The sequence below is a fragment of the Larimichthys crocea genome, chromosome XXII (genome assembly GCF_000972845.2).
Source record: "Larimichthys crocea isolate SSNF chromosome XXII, L_crocea_2.0, whole genome shotgun sequence".
NCBI lineage: Eukaryota > Metazoa > Chordata > Actinopteri > Sciaenidae > Larimichthys > Larimichthys crocea.
In genome coordinates, this window is record NC_040032.1 from 12,716,890 (window position 1) to 12,739,342 (window position 22,453).

The following is a 22,453-nucleotide window of genomic DNA, read 5'->3' on the forward strand; positions in this document are numbered from 1 at the left end:
TGTGCATGTCCCATTATTATCCAGCTAATGTCCAGTGCATTGTCTTAAACAGAGCTGAGTTGTGGGAAGATGATTATACTTCGTCCTCCGGCAGTAAGCCCCCACTCTCGCCGCTAAGACATTGAGTTAATTGTGTGTCTATCTTAAAATATTGGCTCGGGAAAATAGGGCGACAGAAGCAGAAGTGGAGTGAATTTTGGGGGAGGAGGGGGGGGTAAAGCAGCTGTTGAGAGAGCCATTTTTAGCAGCTCTATCTCAATGAAAAACATACCACATTGTCGACGGGTGAAAAAAGGCAAAATAAGAGTCGGTCTGTCGTAAGCCTCTGTCTCGATTCAGTCCCTACCCATTTCTGCTCCCCCGTGGCCCGATTTTCAGTCAGTCTTAGTTTGAGGTTTAATCATCATGCTGAAATTCTATAGTTATGCTAATAATTCCTGTCTATAGAAAAAAGGGATTTGTTCTAAAAAAAAAAAAAAAAAAGCACAAATCCCCCTGTCTGAACCGTTTGTACACGGCCGTGATTGCTTGCATTATAGATTTTAGAATTATATAAATCCGTTGTGTCGTGAAATTTCATGATGCAGGCCCCGATCTTGTTAGGAGCGTTAAGGGGTTTGATACAAAGGCGACGCAGATTCGACCCAGAAAATCCCATTTCTTGTAAACTTTGTTGCCTCATAATCAAGCTGTTGTTAACCGAAGCCAGAGACGGGAGAGCAAATCCTTCGAATTTGGAATCTGTGAACAGGGCAACCGTTAAGTAATTTTAACCTGCACCGTGAACCTCATCGTTTGTTTGGGGGGGGGACCGTATCGAAACACATTCAGGATGTTTTGCCGAGTGTAATGAAGATATAAAAGAAAGGAAGGTAACTGTGCTATGCACTGGCCATGTCTCTAATCTCCTCTGGAAATAATGCGAGAGTGGGGGAGGCACAAAAAAAAGGGGAGGAAAACTTTGTTTCATGGAAGAGCATTACACGAGAGTAGATAGCATGAAACCTCTTCCCGTAATTGTCCTTGCAGTCATGAGATCATTGAACTACATACTCTCCTTTTGGGGTATTTCTATATACTTTATATTGTAACTTAATGTTCCTTTGTTCATGATAATAACTCGTAACGCAGGTCTTACAGCTACATTCAGATTATTCCAATTTTTCTTCATCGGCTTTTCACCAGCTGTGGCCGTTCTGCCGCCTCCCTACTTCCATTTACATTCATTAAAACTGGCTTTTCGGCTCGCCCTCCTTCTCTGAAGAATATCAGGGTCGCCGTTGAATCTATAGGTATGACGGGACAGACATCTGATCCGGGGGGTATAGGAACAGGCTCAGCATGGCCTGGAACACGGGCAAAGGTGGCAAGCCACAACCGACATTGAATACTGTTAGTTGTGCATCTCGCCGCCATGTGAGAATCGGCAGCGGCCCAGTCGCCCTCCCAAAGAATGGATTGAACTGAAAAATACTCTTGGACTGGTCTGTGTTTATGGATGGTCAGAATGCGACAATTACACTCCACCTTAATCAGCAAGGGCTGCTGTTTTAGATAAGCAGAACACACGGAGCAAGCGGGCTGACAGTTGTGTCCGTACTAGTTCCCAAGGAACCACGGCTGTTAAGTGTCTATAATGGAGCAGTGTGTTAATTCATGGTGCACATGGCTGGCTGGCGTGGCTGTGGACGTGGGCTCATGATAATAAGGAGAAAGTGAACCACGCCATCTCAGTCACCACCGCCCAGCGCCCAGCTCTTTACACAAGGTGTAGGGGAGCATCAGCTCTACATTTAATCTCCCTGGGTTTGACAGGAATCCATCTGAATGAGAGTGTAAGTGGATGATTTCTCATTGACAGCCAGAGCTATACACAACTCCCCCAGCTAGCGTTGTAGATTAATGACCTATGGAAGCATAAATATAAAAAGAGTTGGTGACCGCCTACAATCATGTTCCCCAGCTTTTTATCCACGAAAAAGTCTACCTCCAATCTTTAATCAGCCTTTAACGGCTGGGGAGTCTGTAACATTCAAGAGCTTTAAATACCTTGTCAGAAAAACACATTTTAATTTTAGTTTGGACAGGGGAAAGTCCCTGATAAATCCCTCAGAGTAAGGACAAAGTGTGGGAAAAATCTGCTGGCTGCCCTTTTGACTGATCTGAGTGAACAGATCTTAATGCAAGACGCCTGCGGGACGCGTTTATTCAAAAGGACAAGGAAAATGCTTGTGATACAACCCCGAAACATCACCGCCAGCGTGTCAGCCGCATCTGCAAGTTGACATCCTCTCTATCAGAAACATTTAACCCGTATCACATGAAAATCTGCTGTTTTTTAATGTTATATGTATGTCGACGTGAGTTGCGCGTCCTTCTCGGCTCTGCTGCGCCTTTGTCATTTTCACCGAGATTATTTTCTTGTCAGGCTTGATTCAGGATGCCCTATAAGCAGTGTTGGCTGCCTGTTAGACGACTCAGGGGTCAGACCTTTTTAGATGTCAGTAGAGCGTCGGGGAGTTGGCTTGTGTGGCATGGTTTCAGGGCGAAAGCACTTCACTGCATCCACTAAACACTCCGCAGCCAGCGTCCTTGCAGATTCCTCCTAACTAGTCAGTTTGTTGTACCCCCCTTTTGCAACACATTTTAACCTATTGTTAGTATGGTGTGAGGAGCAGTTGTGCTGTTATTAATCACAGGTGTTCCTCCACTCGCCGGTTGTAGTTTACCATGACTTAATATAATGTTCACTGACAAACAAGGTTCCAAGGTTTTGCTTGTTTGTCCTCGAAAGATCGGCATTTCCATTTTCTTCCCAACAACATTGGGGTGACTGCTTCTGAGGCATTTACTTTCTACTTCCTTTTACAGCACAAGAGAAGATGACATCTTTTGTGTGCTACTTTTGGGCAAATATCTGCCCCAAGTCTCTAAACCATAAGTACAGTGTGACTGACTGCCAGAGCTGGAAGTAAAATGAAAAGCTCTTCTACAGCTGTTCTGCCAAAACACGTAATTCAGATCAAATTATGTTTAATAAGATATAGATTACATAGTTGGTTGAAACAACGTGTTTCAAAATTCATGTTCATTAATCAGATTCAAAAACCAAACAAGCAAAACAACTTTAATCGGCTTAATTCTAAGTTGGCAAAACATGAAAAACACTGGTTTCTGCCTGGGTTTTAAACAAAAATTTGAGTTGCATCTTCAGGTTACATGTTAAAGTGTGATGTGTCCCATTGATAAATGGTCGTCTCTTTACGATAGCCATCAGCGAAAGTTTAGAGCCAAACTGAAAATGGAAAAAAAATTTAAAAAAGCGTCCACACAGCGGGTTAACTATATTTTTTTCTTTATGGTGGTGGGTGGCAAGTCCGCTGTCCTCTCGAGGCAGGCTTCAGATTGCCGAGGTAAGCAGAGTGATTCACAGGAGAGAACAGTGCAGCATGTAATTGCAGCTCAATTTTATTCTCCTTGATGTCGCCTCACTGTTTACCGTTCACTTCTCTCTCTCTTTGCACTGTTGCAGAGCCGTTAGTATTAACCCCCCATAGACCACTGTTACCACGGCCACCGTGGGTGCAAACAAATCAACCCAAGACTAAAAAAAAACAAAAAATCTTACGGATTAAAAACCTTGAATGATTTCATGGTGCTCCTTATTCTTACAAAACGCTGTTGACAAAGATCAGATGTGATTTTGTTCGTGATCTTCACGATGAGGACAGATGTGCAATTGCCTTTTACCTTGGTTGGTTGCTCTCCTCGTGCATTTTTTGTTTTTTTTTTTTTTTCCCCCCCCCCCCCCCCCAGTATCCGCTTTGCTCAGTTGTTGTATACAAAATAGCTTCTAGCCTCTTTGATTCAGACGCCATTTCATGTCGGAAGTCAATTTAATGTGTGCGTAACGTATATGTCGATGTACACTCTGCTAAGGAGTTTCACGTTCCAGTTTTGCTGTGATCAGTCTGAGGCTTTTTTTTTTTTTTTTTTTGTACGGATTGGCTCGGGTTGTTGCGATGGATTCTTAATTAGCTTACAAAGACCATCGGGGTTCAAAATAAACAACTGCCACACTCGCTGCAGCTGCAACGCATCTCCTCCCATCTTGAACCCCTCTTTGATTGAGCTCTGAGGCTTTAATGGGCTTACTGAGTCCGGACTCTTTCCAACGAGTGCGTCTGACAAGCTCATCTTGTGCACAGTTAATGGCGAATCTACATACCGTCCTACTATGTATCCCCCAAAATGCAGGATGCTCTTTTTGCAGGCCAGCTACGCCCGCGCCGTTTATATTTAGCCACTCACAATCCAGTCATTACACGCGCCTTGTGGCCCCGAGTCAGCGTTTTGAGTTTTTCGTCCTCATGTCTCGGCTTAGCGTTTGCGAGCTGGAGGCTATGAATAAAACCACGTGGTGTTGGTTAAGTCATAAACAACACTGGCAGTCTTCCCCGCAGCTCTACAGGGATCGACACTCAGGTTTGCATTTACTACACCTGCTTTAAGAGGTTTGTGTCGGGGAAGAGAAGGAAAAAGAGAATCCAGCCTTGAAAACATCGGGGCCTGTTTCCGCCGAGTGCCGTAAAGAGAACAGAGAGGAAAAGAAAAAGGATTATTTATCCATTCTTGTTACTTTTAACCGCCGTCTATCTTGCTTGTCCTGCTGTGGTGTGCCCCACCCCAAACAGAGGACAGGAAGGGGACTTGCCCGTGTTGTTACGCGTTAAAGACCCTCATTCTGCCTGGTCGGGAGTGCTTCGGACAGGATGAGAGGGTTTCGGAGAGAAGGGATGTATAAATGCGTTTGAAAAAGGCAATTGATGTTCTAGCAGAGTTATTTCCAATAGTACTTGGTCAGTGTGCCGTTTTTTTGTCCTTCGGAGCTTTCAGCGGTGGATCAGAATCTTTTCAACGAAATCGGCTGTGCTGGTTTCTTTAGCTTTGGCAGCACACTCTGGGCTTTTACCAACAAAAAAAAAACACGAAAAACATATAGAAGGTATATTCTGCCCAATGTCCAAAAGACTGCCATCGGCAATGGCTTCAGCCAGGGGGGGGGCCTAATTTTAGACCAGAACTAGAGGAAGACAGCACGTCACTAATGTCTACAAAAGGGGGGGGGGGGGGTCCAAATCACCGTAGGCTGCAGTCATGTTCTAAATCTGCAGGCGTCGGTCTCATGCTCTCCTACAAAAACAGCCATAACCAGGCCAGCTGTGAACTCATAGCAGTTGTTAGTGCAGCAAGAAATGTTTACCCTTTACGTCTTGTAGACTCAGTTTTAAAATATGCTCATGCTATCAAAGAAAAAGGGAGGGTAACCCAGGAATTCTCGTCTTGGACTTGTTGATAATCTTATATCGCCTCTGAAACGTCTGCACGTCTGGCTCTGAAACACCTAAATCTTTTAGTGGTTTGGGCAGTGAGCCTAAGACTCTTTTACGTCTCCGTTGGTGTTTTTTTTTCTTAACTACATTGTATTTGTAACTGGATTTACCACTCTAAGCACTCTGAACGTCACCTAAAAACAAGTCCTCAGGTGACTGAGCCAACCGCCGGAGCAGTGTGAAATGTGATTTGTTTCAGATGTATGCGGAGTAGTTGTTATCGCTGAGAGCGGGCAAATCCGCTGCTTTCATTCTCACGGGCGCCCCGGTATATTTAAGTGAAACACGGTGCAGTGAACATTGAGGCCGCCTCAAGAGCTTCGGAGCACATAAACCTCGCTGAGCTTCTGGATGGAACATGCCAAAAAATGTTTGAGAGTCGGCCTCCAGGAGTTTGGGACTTCGTAAAATTCCATCACTAATGAGGTGGGAACTGGGCTTTTAGGAAGCTCCAGGGAAGGACTTCTAATCCCCTCATCTTGCCCCGTGTTTCAAGGGGATAGTTCCCGTATCACTATCACGCTCTGTTTGTTGGCTTAAGCTGACTTTGTGTGTTCCCTCTCTGACATAATTAGCGCCCAGCCGTGAGAAGCCTCGGTTTGCTTTCCCATCTATACTGACTGTATGTTTTGTATGTTCACTAAAACCCGTCCATCAACGTCGTCCCGCATTAAGTTTAACCCACTTGTGAGAGTCCACTCAGCGCGTCTGAATGAAGTAGCCGACTTGCTGCACTTGTGTCTGGTGTTTGATCATTATTGCTGTGCCTCCTGATCAAGTTGGCATTGGCCTGGGGCCCGGACAAAGGCTGGGGCTGGCGGTGGGGGACTGGGGCGCGACAGAGGCCTGGCTGTAATCAGACACTTTATTTGTTTTGGGGTGGGGGGGTGATAGGACAGGCCGCCGGCATGGCTGCCTCCCCCTCAGTGCAGAGACAACTCCCGTTCAGGCTTATTGCCCTATGACTACACTCCGAGAATTGCCTTCTTTTTTTTTTTTTTCTTTTTTTTTTTTTTTTGGGATGATGGGAAGCTTGGAACACAAATATGTCCTTCTGGTACACATGATATCAACACCACTCTTTCTTGTTTGTATTTGATCAAATAAATATGAAAAAAACATGTTGCTGTGTACAGAGATGAGATCATGAATATTCCCAACTTTTTTGAGGTCACTCTACCCTCTCTCTATCTTTTTATAACCCGATCAAAATAAACATTGTTGGTAGATTCCGCCTTCATTCACAAGGAAGTGGTCAGAAAGTCTGATCACCCTTTCAGATATGCACATCTTTTTTTTTTAGGCCGTAACACCAGGATGTGTGTGCCAGGTGACGTCGCATACAGTTAAACCTATTTAAGATGTCGTTTACTGTTAAAAGCTGTGCTGTGGTCCAAGCAGCATAGCCACTTCTTTTAAAAACATGGCTGATGATTGATTTAAAATCCTCCCCTGACCCGTCCTCCTTCCTCCTCCTCCTGTAATGAAGCTCGCGTTTTTTTATTTTTCTACCACGGCACGTCATGCAAACTGGCTTTCACGGTTCACTAAAGCTTGCCGGGAACATTTTTGTTCCCTCTCTCCCGCAAAGTGAGGAGGAACTCTGATTTGGTAATTACTCCTAGGCAGCTCTGACTGAAGAAAAAACTCCCGGTTTTTGTGGTGGTAGATCTTGCATCATAACTACATCTATACACCGGCACTCACAGGCCTTTTACTAACCCAGTGTTCTCTGAACCACATATTTCAAACACCTTCATGTCCCTCTGCTCTCCACCTCTTCATTTTCCCCCTCGTGATTTTTTTTTTTCCCCCCATTTTGGCACATTTCTGTTTTCCCATGGCGGCCGTTATCAGGGGCTATCTCTTGTGCTGCTCTTGGCTGGCGTCTTGCTATCCGCTCCACAGTACAGCCAGCCCCTATATTGTCACCATCTCACCGTGTTGTGGGCTTAAACAAATCCTGAAGGCGCACACCTTTCTTTGTTTGTATCCGCGTGTGTGTGTGTGTGTTTCCACAGGGTCCAGAGACGCCTGGGGGTTCTTATCTTACTCTTCAGGGCTCTTAAGATAAATTTGGCCTTTTTCTCCAGGATGGGCCGTTAGGAGAGCGAAAGAGGAAGAGGAGAGAGAGGGGGGAGGTAAGGGATGTAGGTTGGCCTGGGTTGCTTTTAGTGGTTGGTGTCGAGCTGTAGAGAAGAAATGAAACGGTGGCAGAGGGGTTAGCCACGCAGGCTGCCTGCGCTTTTATTACTGTCCTACACCTGTTCAAATCTAATGCATTCTATAAATAAGTAGTACGCATCTCACGGCCATTGACTTGAGAGTCCCGTGATGAAGACCTTTCTGATTAAAACCGAACCATACGGAAACCAAGGCGCGTTGAATATTTGCCTTTCTCCCTCCATCCCTCCTTCTGTAGCTCCATCACTTTTACCAACCTCTGGTATGTTTATAATCTAGCTGGACGTGTGTACGGAATGGCGATATAAAATTCCCGTCAGCCCACGGCGGGCATTAATTGTTTTTCTGCAGAAATATACCCAGGATTATGTAAACCCCGGTATTAAATCCGAAATACTGTCCACTGTAATACATAATACAGGCAGCGAATGGGTTGCCGTGGACGGGTCACAGCAGTGGTATTAACCGCCTCCCCCCCTCAGGCTCGTTAAAAGCTGTCAAATGCTCGGCAGCGGGTAAAGTGCCTGTCATCCCGTCAGCCCTATCATTTATGTTCAATTATGTCAAAACAGCCTTTAGGTCATCGCTACTAAGAATTGATGGCAGCTCTGTGAGGGAAGTGGAGCTTTCAGCCCGCATTACAGCACATCAGTCTGGCAACAGTCCCCAGCCCCTCTTGCGCCACTAAATTAAACACGGGCCAGGATTCTCTCGGTGCCGGGCCTCACTGCTTCGAATTGAACGGTTTCATCGGGGGCACTGGGCGAGCCCTTCAGAGCCTTCTTCCTGAGCAGCAACCGAGTTATGAAGTTATTCATCCCGCCTGTGCCTGAAATAATCGATGTTTCCAGCACGGTCACAGGGGATTGGCTCTAATGTGTATGCTGGTTCGAGGGTCTGTGCTGTCCATTTGGCATTACAGGACGCCCCCAGTCTGCAATGTATCATAATGACTCCACTAATGTTCATCCAACGTCGTCGGCCATCAAGAAATGTGCCCCACCACTCGGCCCCGGGTTTGTTGTGCTGACGAGTGAGATGTTTTTTTTGAGTGGTGTGTGTGTGTTTTGAAATCTTTTCCACTTGCAGTGTTGTGCTTATGAGAGAAAAAAAAAAACAACCACAAAAAGATGCTTTTTCCATTTTCCTGCCACACACACACACATTCTTTGTTTTAGCCATTAGCTGATAAATGCTAAATCGAAGAAAGTGCACTGAGGATGCACAAAGAAGGTTTAAATCGAAGTCAGTCAATCCCGCTGCCAGCGCTCACTGCCGCTTCACCAGCCAAGCTTTTTTTCTTTGTTTGCTGCGTTCGTGGATCTAAAATCGCCGCCCACCTTTATCTCCCATGGTCAGACTTGGCTTTTCAGACCTTACTCCCAAGGATGCTCTCTAAGGGTCAAAAGGGTTGGGACAAAGAGGTTTACGAATCACTATGGCTCCCCTGCCGAGGCTCTCGGGTCTTTTGCTCGGCTGGCGGGAAGGGGTCGGGAAGGTTAGCTTGTCAAAACTGTCTCCTGTTCAGGGTTTATTGCTGTTCCGAAGCCTGCTCCCACACCATTGCCGCTTACCCTCATTGTCTGCCCCGAGAAGAACCTCGACACAAACACTTCTGGAGAAGGAACACGGTTATCCATCCTCAGAAATCTGAGAAGCAACTACTCTCTCCTGTGAGGAGTTACAGCATGCCGATGAATCGCTTTTTGCGAAATGTGCTGGTGCCTCGTTGATAAGAAACGCGACATTGCGGGTACCGAAAATCCAGACACTAGGTCCGAGGTGATTCAGTAACCTGCACAGGAAGCGCTGAAAAAGTTGAATGTATCAGTTGCCACAAACACATCTTTGAATGGCTCCATATCAGGATTTTTTGGTTCCCCGTTACAGATCATCTGTATCAGCTGCTGAGCTGTGCTGCAAGTTTCATTATCGCGTTTTAAATATAGGAACTCGTTGACAAATGCATAAACGCCTCCTGAAGTGAAGTGTGTAGAACTGCTCTCTGACCTGTCAACCACAGAGCAAAAAACAGTGATTACGTTTAATAATTATATCTGCTAACTGACTTAATCAGCTATCTCTCTTCAAGAGAAACTGTGGGGGTGGGGGGGGGGGGGGGGGGGGGTCCCCCTTTTTTTGTGTTTACAGTCTTTTTTTTTTTTTTTTTTTTGGGGATTGTTTATATAAAAAAAATGGGGTACGCCCCTCACGGGGACCGGTTGAGCTGGAGTCTGTTGACTTCCACCAATGCTGTTCCTATCGGTTGAACGTTAACTTTCTTTTCCCCCCATAAACTCCCTTCTGTCGCAGCTTCTTAAACCCTCTCTCTCTCTCTCTCCCTCCTCTCTTTCTCTCGCTTCGCTTCATGCCGTCTCTAAGAGCCACGGCAAACCTTCTCGACGGGATTGTTTGCCAGGAGACAGGATTCGCTCCCCCATTGTATTGCCGGGACAAACGGTTGGAAGGGGGTGTGGGCGGGCGGTTACAATCGCAGACTGGAGAGAATTGAGGCCTGGGGGACTGGCACTCACAATATGGGTGTGTTGGAGAGAGAGGAGGACGAGGACAGGGCAGTCAGTGGCGGGATGGAGAGGTCTGGTGGAGGTGGTGGTGTGGGGGAGTGGGTTGAGTGAGGAATGGCAGTGGGGGTATTATGGGTGATTTTTTGGCCCCGGGGGGGCGACACCCAAATCCTCTTGTTCCTTCCCGTCTCCCCAGAACCGGCTGGATGTGCTGTGTCAGACAGTGGGTAGAGACCGGAGGGGAAAGAGAACTATACAGATGCAGGCAGCCATGAATAGTTATTAAGACGACTTTTTTTTTAAATTAGCCAGTCCTCCCCCCAATCACCGCCTCCCCTACTACGCAAAACACACCAGCAGGACACATTCTTCAGCCGACACTGATGCTAAGGACATGCTGTGTGTGGGTTCACGCATGACTGCATTTACCAACAGTCTATTTTTCATAGTTTTCCTTTCCGGTTTAACAATGAGGTTGTCCCTTTATCAGCCCCATATATTACCTTCAGAGGAGGAGGAAGGCCAGTTTTTCAAGTTATTTACCTCCGGTGCCATTACTCTAAATTAACGGCTGGCCCCAGGTCAACCTCGTATAAGCCGCTGATATATGGCGAGCTGTCTCACCGTAGCAAGAGACTTTGAGCCACTATGATCATTCTGTCAGGGTCAGTGCTCCAGGTCACAGACTGTACGTACTGTTTGTGTTGATAGCTGCGTATTTACTGATAACACGTGACTGCCCTTTTTTTAGCAAGCCCGCAGGGTTATGTGTGGTTATTCCCACAGAGCATCTCGTGCTTAGGGGATGTTTTGTTTTTCCCGTGACCTTAAAGGTCGCAAACCAGTTTTTCGTAATTGTCCTTTTACTAGAGTAATGGGGGGGGTCTGGATAACATATAATTTTATGCGTGGGGGTTATTTTTCTTGGGGATTTCCTTAGTTTTCACACATATTGCCCTAGTTATTTATTTAAAGTTGGAAGGGGCTCCCAGGAAAAAAAAAAAGGTGCTGTCACACGGCGCACAGGCGATGAACCGAGATGAAGAAAGTCAAGCTACCTTTTTAATGCATTACATACAAAGATGTTGTGGACACTCACTTAAGATGGTTGACATTGTGAAGTGTTTTTTTAGGAGACTTATTAAAGGCTTTGTTTATTCTTTCAGTGTTTACTTAGTTGGTGTTTTTCTTTCTTTACCTTATTTACTAGATGACAAGCAAGTATAACTTCTATTAAAGCTGCGATTCCTGACTTTTTTTCCTTAAAGGGTTAGGGTTAGAATAAATAATCTGTGAATCTGGCATCAATGAACGGCATCAGAGATGATTTTTCCGGTTATTATTGCCAGGAAAAGGAGGAAATAAAATGTATGACCACTTGAGGCTTCTGTAGTTTATCGCAAATGTATAATTCTGTGATTAATGTGTGGCCTCTCATGTGGAAAGCTCTGTTTTACAGCATTAGCTGCATACATACAATGAAGGATATAATTTATACACATACATTGTTAAATAAAAGATAATTGATTTTTAAATACAGCGGCACGTCTGCCCTCGTGCTCTTGAAAGGTCAGAATCGTTAAGTGGTGTGCACACATGGAATTTGCTCTCAACGTACATACATACATAGACTCAAATGTGGCTAAAAAGCAAGGAGCTTGACAGGTAAACAAACATAACAAATGACGTGCATAACAATAGCATTTGTACAATGAATAAAATACTGGTGATAGTGCAATGGAGCAAAGTACAGTGGTCTAAAGTACAGCAGGCTGTATTATGCACATGAGGTGAATATTACAGTATGCACAGCATGAGTAGATTAAATATAAGTCACTTACATTCACTAATTAACCTATTAAGTGCATGTTTTTGGACTGTGGGAGGAAGCCAGAGTACCTGGAAAAAACCCACACAGACACAGAGGAAGAACATGCAAACTCCACACAGTAATAAGACCCCATAAATGAGTGAGAATAAATAATTTATAATTTACAGGTGTAGTACAGGTAATGTTCCTGAAATTTTTGTGTCTGGTTTTAAAGTGCTGCCTGTGGAAGACAATTTGGGAGATAACTGTGAAAAAAAAAATATTAAACTTGAATGAACAGAGCTTGAATGTTGGCTGGGAGGATGTGGGAGGCAAGTATATGCACATACACATATATACACAATCACACATATATGTACATAAGGAAATGCTCAGTCCTATTGACAGCGTTGCAGCAAATACATATCTGTAAAGAAAGAAAAGTAATAAAGAAAATAATGTCAGTTTGGAGAGAAAATGCTATGTTTCTTTTTTTGTTTTGTTTTAAAATGAAAATTTAAAAATAGTTAAAAGTAAATTAATGTCCGACCTTATGACCTGAAAGTTTCAGTTAGCCAGTTTCCTTCGTTGCCATCTATCATCCCTTTTAATACAATGGCTGTGAGTCTTTTACCTACATATTTAAAGAAAGGGGTCCAAATCCTACAAAAATCATCCATGTGTTACTAATTTTAACGTTTGTGTTCTAGACTTAGTTAGGACAATTCCAAGGGCCCACGACTGACAGGGGTAAACACCAATATAAAAGTATTAAACCATCATCATTGAGTATATATATTTCAAATCTTCTCCTCCTTTCGGCTTTTCCCTTCAGGGGTCCCCACAGCGAATCAGTTGCCTCCATCTAACCCTGTCTTCTGCATCCTCTTCTCTCACACCAACTACCTTCATGTCCTCTTTCACTGCATCCATAAACCTCCTCTTTGGTCTTCCTCTAGGCCTCCGTTCAAAACTCAGCATCCTTCTACCAATATATTCACTATCTCTCCATCTCAGTCTGGCCTCTCTCTGACTTTATCTCCAAAACCTCTAACATGTGCTGTCCCTCTGATGTACTCATTCCTGATCCTATCTATCCTGGTCACTCCCAAATATAATAATGAAATGAATTATCTCTTTGTTTTTACGTGCTTTGGGCAGTAAAAGTTATAATAAAAATGGCCCTTAGCACATTTTTATGGTGGCTTTTAATCTTGCATCAAATAGTGAACTGCATTATGCAGACTTGCATGCATGTACAGTATGAACGCGCATTGTGTTCGGCGTCCTGACTAGCTAAGGGAGTACTGTACAAAATGCGTTGTATGTTCTGCACTTGGTAAAAAAAACACCTGCACCAAGGCCTTCAGAGGAAAAAGCCGTTACAGCGGAGCGGCACCAGGACAAAGAGGAACTGTGAAATACGGTTTAATTTACTAATACAGTATTGTACTTATTTTTGTTAAATCTGCGAAAGTTTGAACTTGTGTTTAAATAAGTGAGAAAATGCCTGTCTGAGAAAAGTGTATAAAAGTGTGTTTTACGGCCTTAAAACATGTATAATAATTGTAAAACTTACTTCGCGGATTTCGTCTATTGCAGGTTATTTTTTTAGAACGTATCCCGCGCGATAAACGAGGGACCACTGTATTTCAAATATAATAATGAAATTAATTATCTCTTTGTTTTTGTTTTTTTTACACGTTTTGGGCAGTAAAAGTTAAATAAAAATGACCCTTTAGCACATTTTTACGGTGGCTTTTAACCTCGCATCAAATAAGTGGACTTGTATGCAGACTTGCATGCACGTACAAATCACCAGCAGTAAATATTGTGCTAGTACTAGTATTAAAACAGTTGCAAGCCTTTGATTAGAGTTATGTAAAGCTTTTGATGGGATAGACGAAGAAGAAGAAGAAGATATACTTTATTTATCCCTCAATGGGGAAATTCTTTTTTCACTCTATTTCTATTTTGACATGCATTTTAACCCAGACACACACATGCAGTACAAGGTACAAGGGCTCATAGACATGCAAACATGGAGAGAGATGGTGGAGTGATGGGCAGCCGGCCAGACCAGCGCCCAGTGAGCGGTTGTGGGGGATCGGTGCCTTGCTCAAGGGCACCTCGGCAGTGCCCAGGAGGTGAACTGGCACCTCTCCAGCTACCAGTCCACCTTCCATATTTTTGGTCCATGTTGGACTTCAACCGGCCACCCTCCGGTTCCCAAGCCAAGCCCCTATGGACTGAGCTACTGCCGCCCCTATAGTTAGGTCCTAGAGATGTGGGGACAACAGCTGCACACAGAGGGGGGGGCCCCAATTAGATTTTTTTTGTTGTCATGGGGCCCCAAAATATTCCTGGTGCCGCCCCTGGTTCTCGGGTTAGGAGTCACCGTGTGGCGGCTCCTCCTCGCTCTCACCGGCAGGGGGCGCTGCTCACTCTGCTTTATGGAGGACCGCGTGTCACGTGACACCCTGCGGCGCGCTCCGCTGTGCACCTGCAGAGAGCGGCGGAGGAGGAGGAGGAGGAGGAGGAGGGAGGCGGCGAGAGAGGAGGAGTGAGGAGTTTGGATGCTTCAGTCGACACACCACACGGATTCAGCATAAGTTCACCGAGCAACTTTGAGACGGGAAGCCGTGGAAATAACAGCAGGGAGCAGGGATGGATCTGTCGGTGGTTCGGTTCTGCTGGGTTCTGCTCGGCCTCTTCGCAGGTAAGTTTATTTTTTTTATGGCTCCCTCCGCGGACCTACTTTGATTCCAACGGCTAACGGAAAGTAGTCTCTCTCTTTTCTTGGTTCAACCGCCGACGTTAACGTGGAAACTTAAAGTTTAAAATAAACTAATAACTTCACAACATATGTTTTAATAGTTAAAGTTTTTTTTTTTTAAACGTGTTAAAACAAATCGCGTCAGTTTAAAAAAAGAAACAATCCAACAGGGACTAACTCCGACCAAGGTCAGTTTAGTTAGCTACAACAGGCCAAGAATTTAAATTTAATTTAACTACAACTAAGTTATTGTTGTTAATATTTACCGTTTATGAACGTCGGTTTGCTCTCAAATAGAGAAAAATGTGTTTAACACACATTTTATCTTAATAAAATAAAGAGTAGTTTGGTTTAAAAGCGTCTAACAACAGGTAAATCATATTAGGAGGTGGTTTTTGTACTAATGAATTAATGTGTTTCATGTTCCCATGGGTTATATATGATTTTAAGAGATGTTTCTTGTTTCTTGCTTTTTTAAAAACCTGTGTCCACTTCAAAGTGCTGCCCTTTTTTTTGTCTGCCATCTGCTTTAGTGGTGCTGCCTGACCTCCACCACCCAGCACCCACAGGCTCCATCTCCCATGGCTCACATTTAATTTAACCACATGTTTGCTCCTGTTGAAATCTCTGTTTATGTTGCTGTCATTGATTTATTTAAATATATATCCAGACCTCTGTTTGATTAAAAGGTTTAGTCCTGGTGACCCTCACCCAGGCAGGGTGCTGTGGGATATTTGTTATTTTTAAACCTGCTTTTCTGCTGTTAAGATATTCATTTGACTTGCACCTTCGTAAAAGAGACACAGGAGTTTTCCATTCAACGCATCTGCCAGTTGGCGTGGTTTAATTTGTAAGTTTTGGTGCGTGAAAGACATGTCACGAAACATTGCTTTACTTATTTATTCATGCAAACTGTATGATGATAATGTGACACCCTGTTGTAGTCATCGCATGATTGATTGTATGCGTATGGGCGTGGTTGTTTGGTGTCCAGGAATTCGCACTGAAACCAGCATAGTGTCACTCCTCCCACTCGAAAACAATAATGTGAAACTTTTTTTTTAACCGCAGGCTCTTTCCTTTGGCGTTTGGCTCCCAATCGGTGACACACTTGTGGCAGTTATTGAAATATTTTCGATGGGAAGCCACAGAGCGATGACATTCCAGTATGTTAATTAGTGAGAAACCCGCACACGTAATGAAGAAGTGCTTTGTTTTAGGATCCATCCAGCACGTCTCTCTCTCCCTCTGCAAAAAGCCGTGGCGTTTAGTGTGATATAAGGTTTACATAGTGTGTTGTTTAGCCTCCCTTTTGTCACATTGTTGTGTCCACTAGTTTGGGCTCATTACCATCTTAATGGCGTCGTGGCCTCGTCATTTGGGCGCTGTTCCACTTCAGCGGACAAGAACAGTATCTGCCAGAGTCGCAGTGTTCTTTTAACACACAATCATGTGCTAACCTAACTCTCTCCAATGGTAAAAATAACAAAGTAGGGACCTTTCTGCTCCATTTTCTCTGCTCTATTTGTCCACAAGACACCGCAGAGATATTGAAATCCTTGAAATTATAGTCCGTGTAGTGGAGATAGTATTCATGTAGCCTTCACAGTATCAGTTAAATTTGGTCATGACACGACATATTTGGTTCATACCAATGTTTGTACACACAGTCTCCCTGATGAATTTCTTATTGTTAAGAGTCAAATTAACGTAATTAGATTCAAGGAAAGGAAAGTGAGACGGCTTTTTTTTAAATTCCTTGTGTCGATGTTTGTTTGTTTGTTGTTGATGTTTGACATGAGTCTCTGTGGGGTTGTCTCTCTCTCTTAACGGCGACTCGAGATGCTGTGGCATGACTCCTGCTCCTCGCGAAGGCTCGACACATGGCAGCAGTTCTGCTTTTATTTCAACACATTGAGCTTTTTAAAAAAAAATAACGCAATATGCTGATACCGCTCGCTGCCAACAAATCTGTTTGTTACACCCGTCATCGGAGAAGTTCGCCCAAGAAACACAACGTGTCTGTCAGCGCTGGTTCTCCCCGTCAGCCTTTCTTCCTGCCTTTTTAACAGACGTTTCTAGTTGGCACTCTGTAAATGTTTGAGTCCTTGCCCAGGACCTGAAAGGTCATATCCTCCCACCCCTCTGCTTACAATGCTATCAGACTTGCCCATGTGCTTTCTCTTCCATGTCTGGCTCTTTAGGTCAAGAGTGGAAGCCTCTGACCTGGGATAAACAGAAAACCAGTGAACCGAGCAGGCGCAGAAGGCGGTTACCTGATAAGCCAACAAACCAAAGGCCCTGGCCAGAAACTGGTTGCTTGGTTACCTTTTGAAAACAGACACGCTGATCTAGGGAGTGTACTTGTGTGTGTGCGCGCTCTGGTTTCTCTAGAAAGCTCCCCTCCCCCTTACTTACTTGCATGTATGTATGTATTAGATCCTCATTTACAGCAGAGCAAATCTATTATTTCTCTCATAGCAGCCGCAGATGTATTGATTATCATAAAACAGCACGAGTAACTCTTCCTATGGGAACAACTCTTGCAGCTGTGTGTGTGTTGATAAGGCGTTGGGGCCCATGTGCAGCACGACCTGAGCCGTTGTCATTGGCCCCGTGTAGACAGTAATGACTTGAGGTCACAGTCACTTCGCAGTCCAACGCCGCTCCTCGCCTTCTGTCGGCTGAAACATGTTGCAGCCTCACCTCCAAAAACGAGCAGCTGCCCACACTCTCTCCGCCCCAAAGCCCCCTTGTCCTTGGAAACGAAACAGGAACGTGCAGAATTGGATTACACTCCGGGGACGCCGCTTTGTCCTCCACGATCTGACGACGGGGACGACCCAGCATGAATATTCACAGCACCAGGCGTTAATATTTTAGCATGCCAGCGCTGTATGAACGCCATGCCAACTCACGTTCACCTACATGGCAGTGTGTGAAACGCCGATCCTGCCTTTACCTTCCCTCTTCCTCCCCCCTTCCTCTCTCTCCATTCCATACCTGAATTACTGAATGAACAAATCGCTGCCTGCTAGAGAATCAGGGAGGATGATTAATAGTGCTGCTTGTTTCTGTGTCCTGTTAATGGCCGTGCAGCCACTCTGTATTCAGAGCCCATTCCTTTCTGCACAGGTACGGGGTAAAACTGCCTCCTGGGCTGCTGCTGCTAAAGCATTCCTGCAGGGAAGATATATTGGCAAGATTATTTTTGAATCCCTTGGTCATAAAGTCAATGTTACATTGACGGATATTTGAAGTTTATATGCCTTCTCACTTCTTGGCCACAGTATTGACCCACTGACAGCGCCGGGCTCCCCCGAGGTATGCAAATGACCTGCTGTATCCCTCCAGAGCAGTTTCTGCCTTAATGACACAAATTAGTGGCTGATCACTTCATAAAGGTCATGCTCTAGTGTGTATGTGGGACCCCTGGGGACCATGACTTATTGGCCAGTTTGCTTGTTATCCAATCAGTCATCTAAAACCAAAGCTGAAACTAGAAAATGTTCAGATTATTTTATATTGGGCACACATAGAAGAACCGTTACAGTTCCACGGCTCACAGGACTTTGCCCTCGGTAAAGAAGCATCAATATGTGGCTGATCAATTGACCTTCCTCTGTGGGATTTCCCTTTCACATACGATAACGAGCACAGAAGTAGCCATCGATATTTAGGTATCTATCACAGTTCCTTGTTTTAAAACAAGTCGGCAGTCATTGGCTAAAAACGAGAAGTCTGTTTTTGTCTGCTCGTCAATGTTCCTCTACTATTGTTGGATACTGTTTATGGGCTGTGAACAAACTTGACAGACACAGCAAAGGTAGGTTAGGGGCTCAGAGCTGAGCTGGTCACCTGAATCACCTGAAATTTGGCCCAACATATTGTCTTGAGGGGATAAACTCACATTAGTTCTGCTGCTCGTCATTTCGGGAGGCACCTTTTTGCAGTTTCCTAATTATCCAGCAGTGTTGCTGTCCAGCCTGAGCTGAAAAATAATTATTTTTTTTTACTGGATTTTGTGTAAATCCAACTAGGATGTAAACATTGTCCAATTAAATTCACAGTTAGGAGTGCAGAAGATTTTACTGAATGTCAAAGAATTGTCAGTGCTTCCAACATCTCGGTGTGGTGGCGTTGGAGAAGCTTCTTTTACGAATGCATGAATTTAAATAATTAAATCAGATAGTACACCTCCGATATCTTTATCGTGACTGCTGAAATTCAAGAACCAAACGTTGAACCGCAGTTCCACTGAGGCAGACACATTTCCTCTGCTATCCGTGTAACCTATCAGTTGAAACAAGGTCAGCCCCGTGCTGATTTTTTCCCCGCTCTCTTGAGTCCATCGGTCATCATCGCTGCGTTGCACCGTTCGGGCGATAAACAGCCCCAAAGCACATTCATCACTTAGCTGCTCGATGCCCAGCTCCGCTGTGCCCACGACGCCCTCTGCTTCTAATGAGGAAGAATGGGCTTTTGTGACAAATAAGCCATTCACCGCGATGATAATAAGGATTTTCAGGTAGCTCGTATCTCAGACGAGCATCGCCAGAACACCGTTTCACTGTAGATGAATGGCAGAGAGGGAGAGGGAAGATGCTGCACACAAGGCAGTGAAGGAGACTTGAAGGATTTTATTACAAAATTATATGGAAAGATGATGCTGGAACTCATTAAACTGTAAATATGAAGTAGACGCCGTACTATTTTGTAAACAAGGCTCAGAACTATGATAAAAGAAAGTGAATCTCTAGTTTTTCACATGTGCTTTGCTTCCTGAATGACCTGTTTTAAACCGATGACCAAATAGTTCACAGCCAGCATTCAGGTCTACTCCTGCTTCTTCCCCTTCCTCTAACTCCGAATGCTTCCGTGTATCCTGGTTGTTTTTTTTGCATAACATTCTCACGGCATCTGAGCTCGCCGTCACAGCATGAGGATACGCGGTGTGGCAGGCAGGTCCCCGGGGTTTCTGCATCTGCAGGCGCTCGTGTTCAGTTTACCTGCTGGGTAGGTGTCAGCTCAGCTCTACACAAGCTTGAACCTCAGCTAGATTACTCCCGTGTGCGGCGTTAAAGAAGGATTTAGTAGCAGGCTTTATCTTGTAAAACAGACCTGACAATTTATTCTGGCAACAAATCTTTTGTTGCCACTTCTGACTTCCTATTAAAGCATCATTCTGGAGATAAGCATTGTATTGTGCATGTCCCATTATTATCAGCTAATGTCCAGGCATTGTCTTAAACAGAGCTGAGTTGTGGGAAGATGATTATACTTCGTCCTCCGGCAGTAAGCCCCCACTCTCGCCGCTAAGAACATTAGAGTTAATTGTGTGTCTAATCTTGAAAAATATTATGGCTCGGGAAAATAGGCGACAGAAGCAGAAGGTGGAGTGAATTTTGGGAGGAGGAGGGGGGGTAAAGCAGCTGTTGAAGGAGCCATTTTTAGCAGCTCTATCTCATTGAAAAACATTACACATTGTCGACGGGTGAAAAAAAGGCAAATAAGAGTCGTCTGTCGTGAAGCCTCTGTCTCGATTCAGTCCCCACTCCATTTCTGCTCCCCCGTGGCGCCGATTCTCAAGTCAGTCTTTGTCTGTCTTAGTTTGAGGTTTAATCATCATGTGAAATTATATAGTTATGCTAATAACTCCTGTCCATAGAAAAAAAGGGATTTGTTCTAAAAAAATAAATAAAAAATGCACAAAATCCCCCCGTCTGAACAGTTTGTACACGGCCGTGATTGCTTGCGTTATAGATTTTAGAATTATATTAAATCCGTTGTGTCGTGAAATTTCATGATGCAGGCCCGAATCTTGTTAGGAGCGTTAAGGGAGTATTGATACAAAGGCGACGCAGAATTAGACCCAGAAAATCCCATTTCTTGTAACATTTGTTGCCTCATAATCAAGCTGTTGTTAAACTGAAGCCAGAGACGGGAGAGCAAATCCTTCGAATTTGGAATCTGTGAAAAGGGCCAACCGTTAAACGTAATTTTAACCTGCACCGTGCAACCTCGCGGTTTGACCGATATGAACACATTTCAGATGTTTGCAGGTGTATGAAGATATAAAGAAAGGAAAGTACTGTATGCACGGCGTGTCTCTAATCCTCCTCTGGAAATCTGAATGCGAGGAAACACTTTGTTTCATGGAAGAGCATTACACGAGATTAGATTAGATGAAACCTCTCCCGTCGGGGTAATTGTCATTGCAGTCATAGAGAAATTGAAATACATACCCCTCCTTCTTGGGGTATTTCTATATACTTTATAATTGTCAACTTTAATGTTCTTTGATTCATATAATAACTCGTAACGCAGGTCTTAACTACATTCAGATTATTCCATTTTCTTCTTACGGCTTTTACAACCAGCTGTGGCCGTCTGCCGCCTCCCTCTCTTCCATTTAACATTCATTAAAACGGTCTTTTCCTCGCCCTCCTTCCTCTGAAGATATTACTCCAGGGTCGCCGTTGGATCTATAGGTATGACGGGACAGGACATCTGCTCCGGTTGGGTATAGAAAAGGCTCAGCAGGCTGAACCACGGCAAGGTCGGCAAGCCACAACAGACATTTAATTACTGTAGTGCATCTCGCCGCCATGTGAGGAAATCGGCAGCTGGCCCAGTCGCCCTCCAAAGAGATGAGATTGAACTGAAAATAGCTCTGTGACTGGCTGGTTTATGATGGTCAGAATGCACATTACCTCACAACCTTAATCACAAGGGCTGCTGTTTTAATAAGCAGACACACAGGAGCAAGCGGGCTGCAGTTGTTGCCGGTAAGTTCCCAAGGAACCAGCTGTTAAGTGTCTTAATGGAGCATGTTTAATTCATGGTCACATGCTGGCTGGCTGGCTGGCTGTGAGTGGCTCATAATAGTAAGGAGAAGAGTGAACCACGCCATCTCCAGTCACCAGCGCCCAGCTCTTTACACAAGGTGTAGGGGAGCATCAGCTCTACATTTAATCTCTCTGTGACAGGACATCCATCTGATGAGAGTAAGGGGATGATTTATCAGTGACAGCCAGAGCTATAACACAACTCCACAGCTAGAGTTGTAGATTAATGACCTATGGACGCATAAAAAGAGTCTGTGACCGCCTACAATGTCACCCAGGCTTTTTATCAACGAAAAAGTCTACCTCCAACTCTTATTAATCAGCCTTTAACGTGCTGGGGAGTACTGTAACATCTCAAGAGCTTTAAAGACCTTGTCAGAAAAACACATGAATTTTAGTTTGGACACGGAAAGTCCCTGATAATCCCTCAGATGTAAGACAAAGTGTGGGAAAAATCTGCTGGCTGCCCTTGACCTGGATCTGAGTGAACAGATATTAATGCAAGAGCCTGCGGGACGCGTTTATCAAAATGGACAAGAAATGCAACCCCGAAACATCACCACAGCGCTGTCTGAGTATCTGCCAGTCCTCTCTATCAGAACATTTAACCCGTATCAACATGAAATCTGCTGTTTTTTATATGTTCATGTGCGACGTGAGTTGAGCGTCCGTCATCGCTCTGCTGCGCCTTTGTCATTTTCACCGAGATTATGTACTTGTCAGCTTGATTCAGGATGCCCTATAAGCAGTGTTTGGCTGCCTGTCTAGACGACTCAGGGGTCAGACCTTTTTAGATGTCAGTAGAGCCGTCAGGGAGTTGGCTTGTGTGGCAGGTTTCAGGCGAAAGCACTTCACTGCATCCACTAAACACTCAGCAGCCAGACGTCCTTGCAGAAACCATCCTAACTAGTCAGGTT

General features: G+C 44.5%; 1 protein-coding gene across 1 annotated transcript in view; it reads left to right on the forward strand.

Annotated features, from left to right (window-relative positions):
* Nucleotides 1-14,448: 14,448 nt before the first annotated feature.
* The window catches only part of cxadr (CXADR Ig-like cell adhesion molecule), a 32,200-nt gene continuing 24,195 nt past the window's right edge, over nt 14,449-22,453 (forward strand). The window contains exon 1 of the mRNA XM_010746883.3: nt 14,449-14,631. Coding sequence (XP_010745185.1) covers nt 14,580-14,631 — 52 coding nt within the window. The 5' untranslated portion in view covers nt 14,449-14,579. The remainder of the gene's footprint in view (nt 14,632-22,453) is intronic.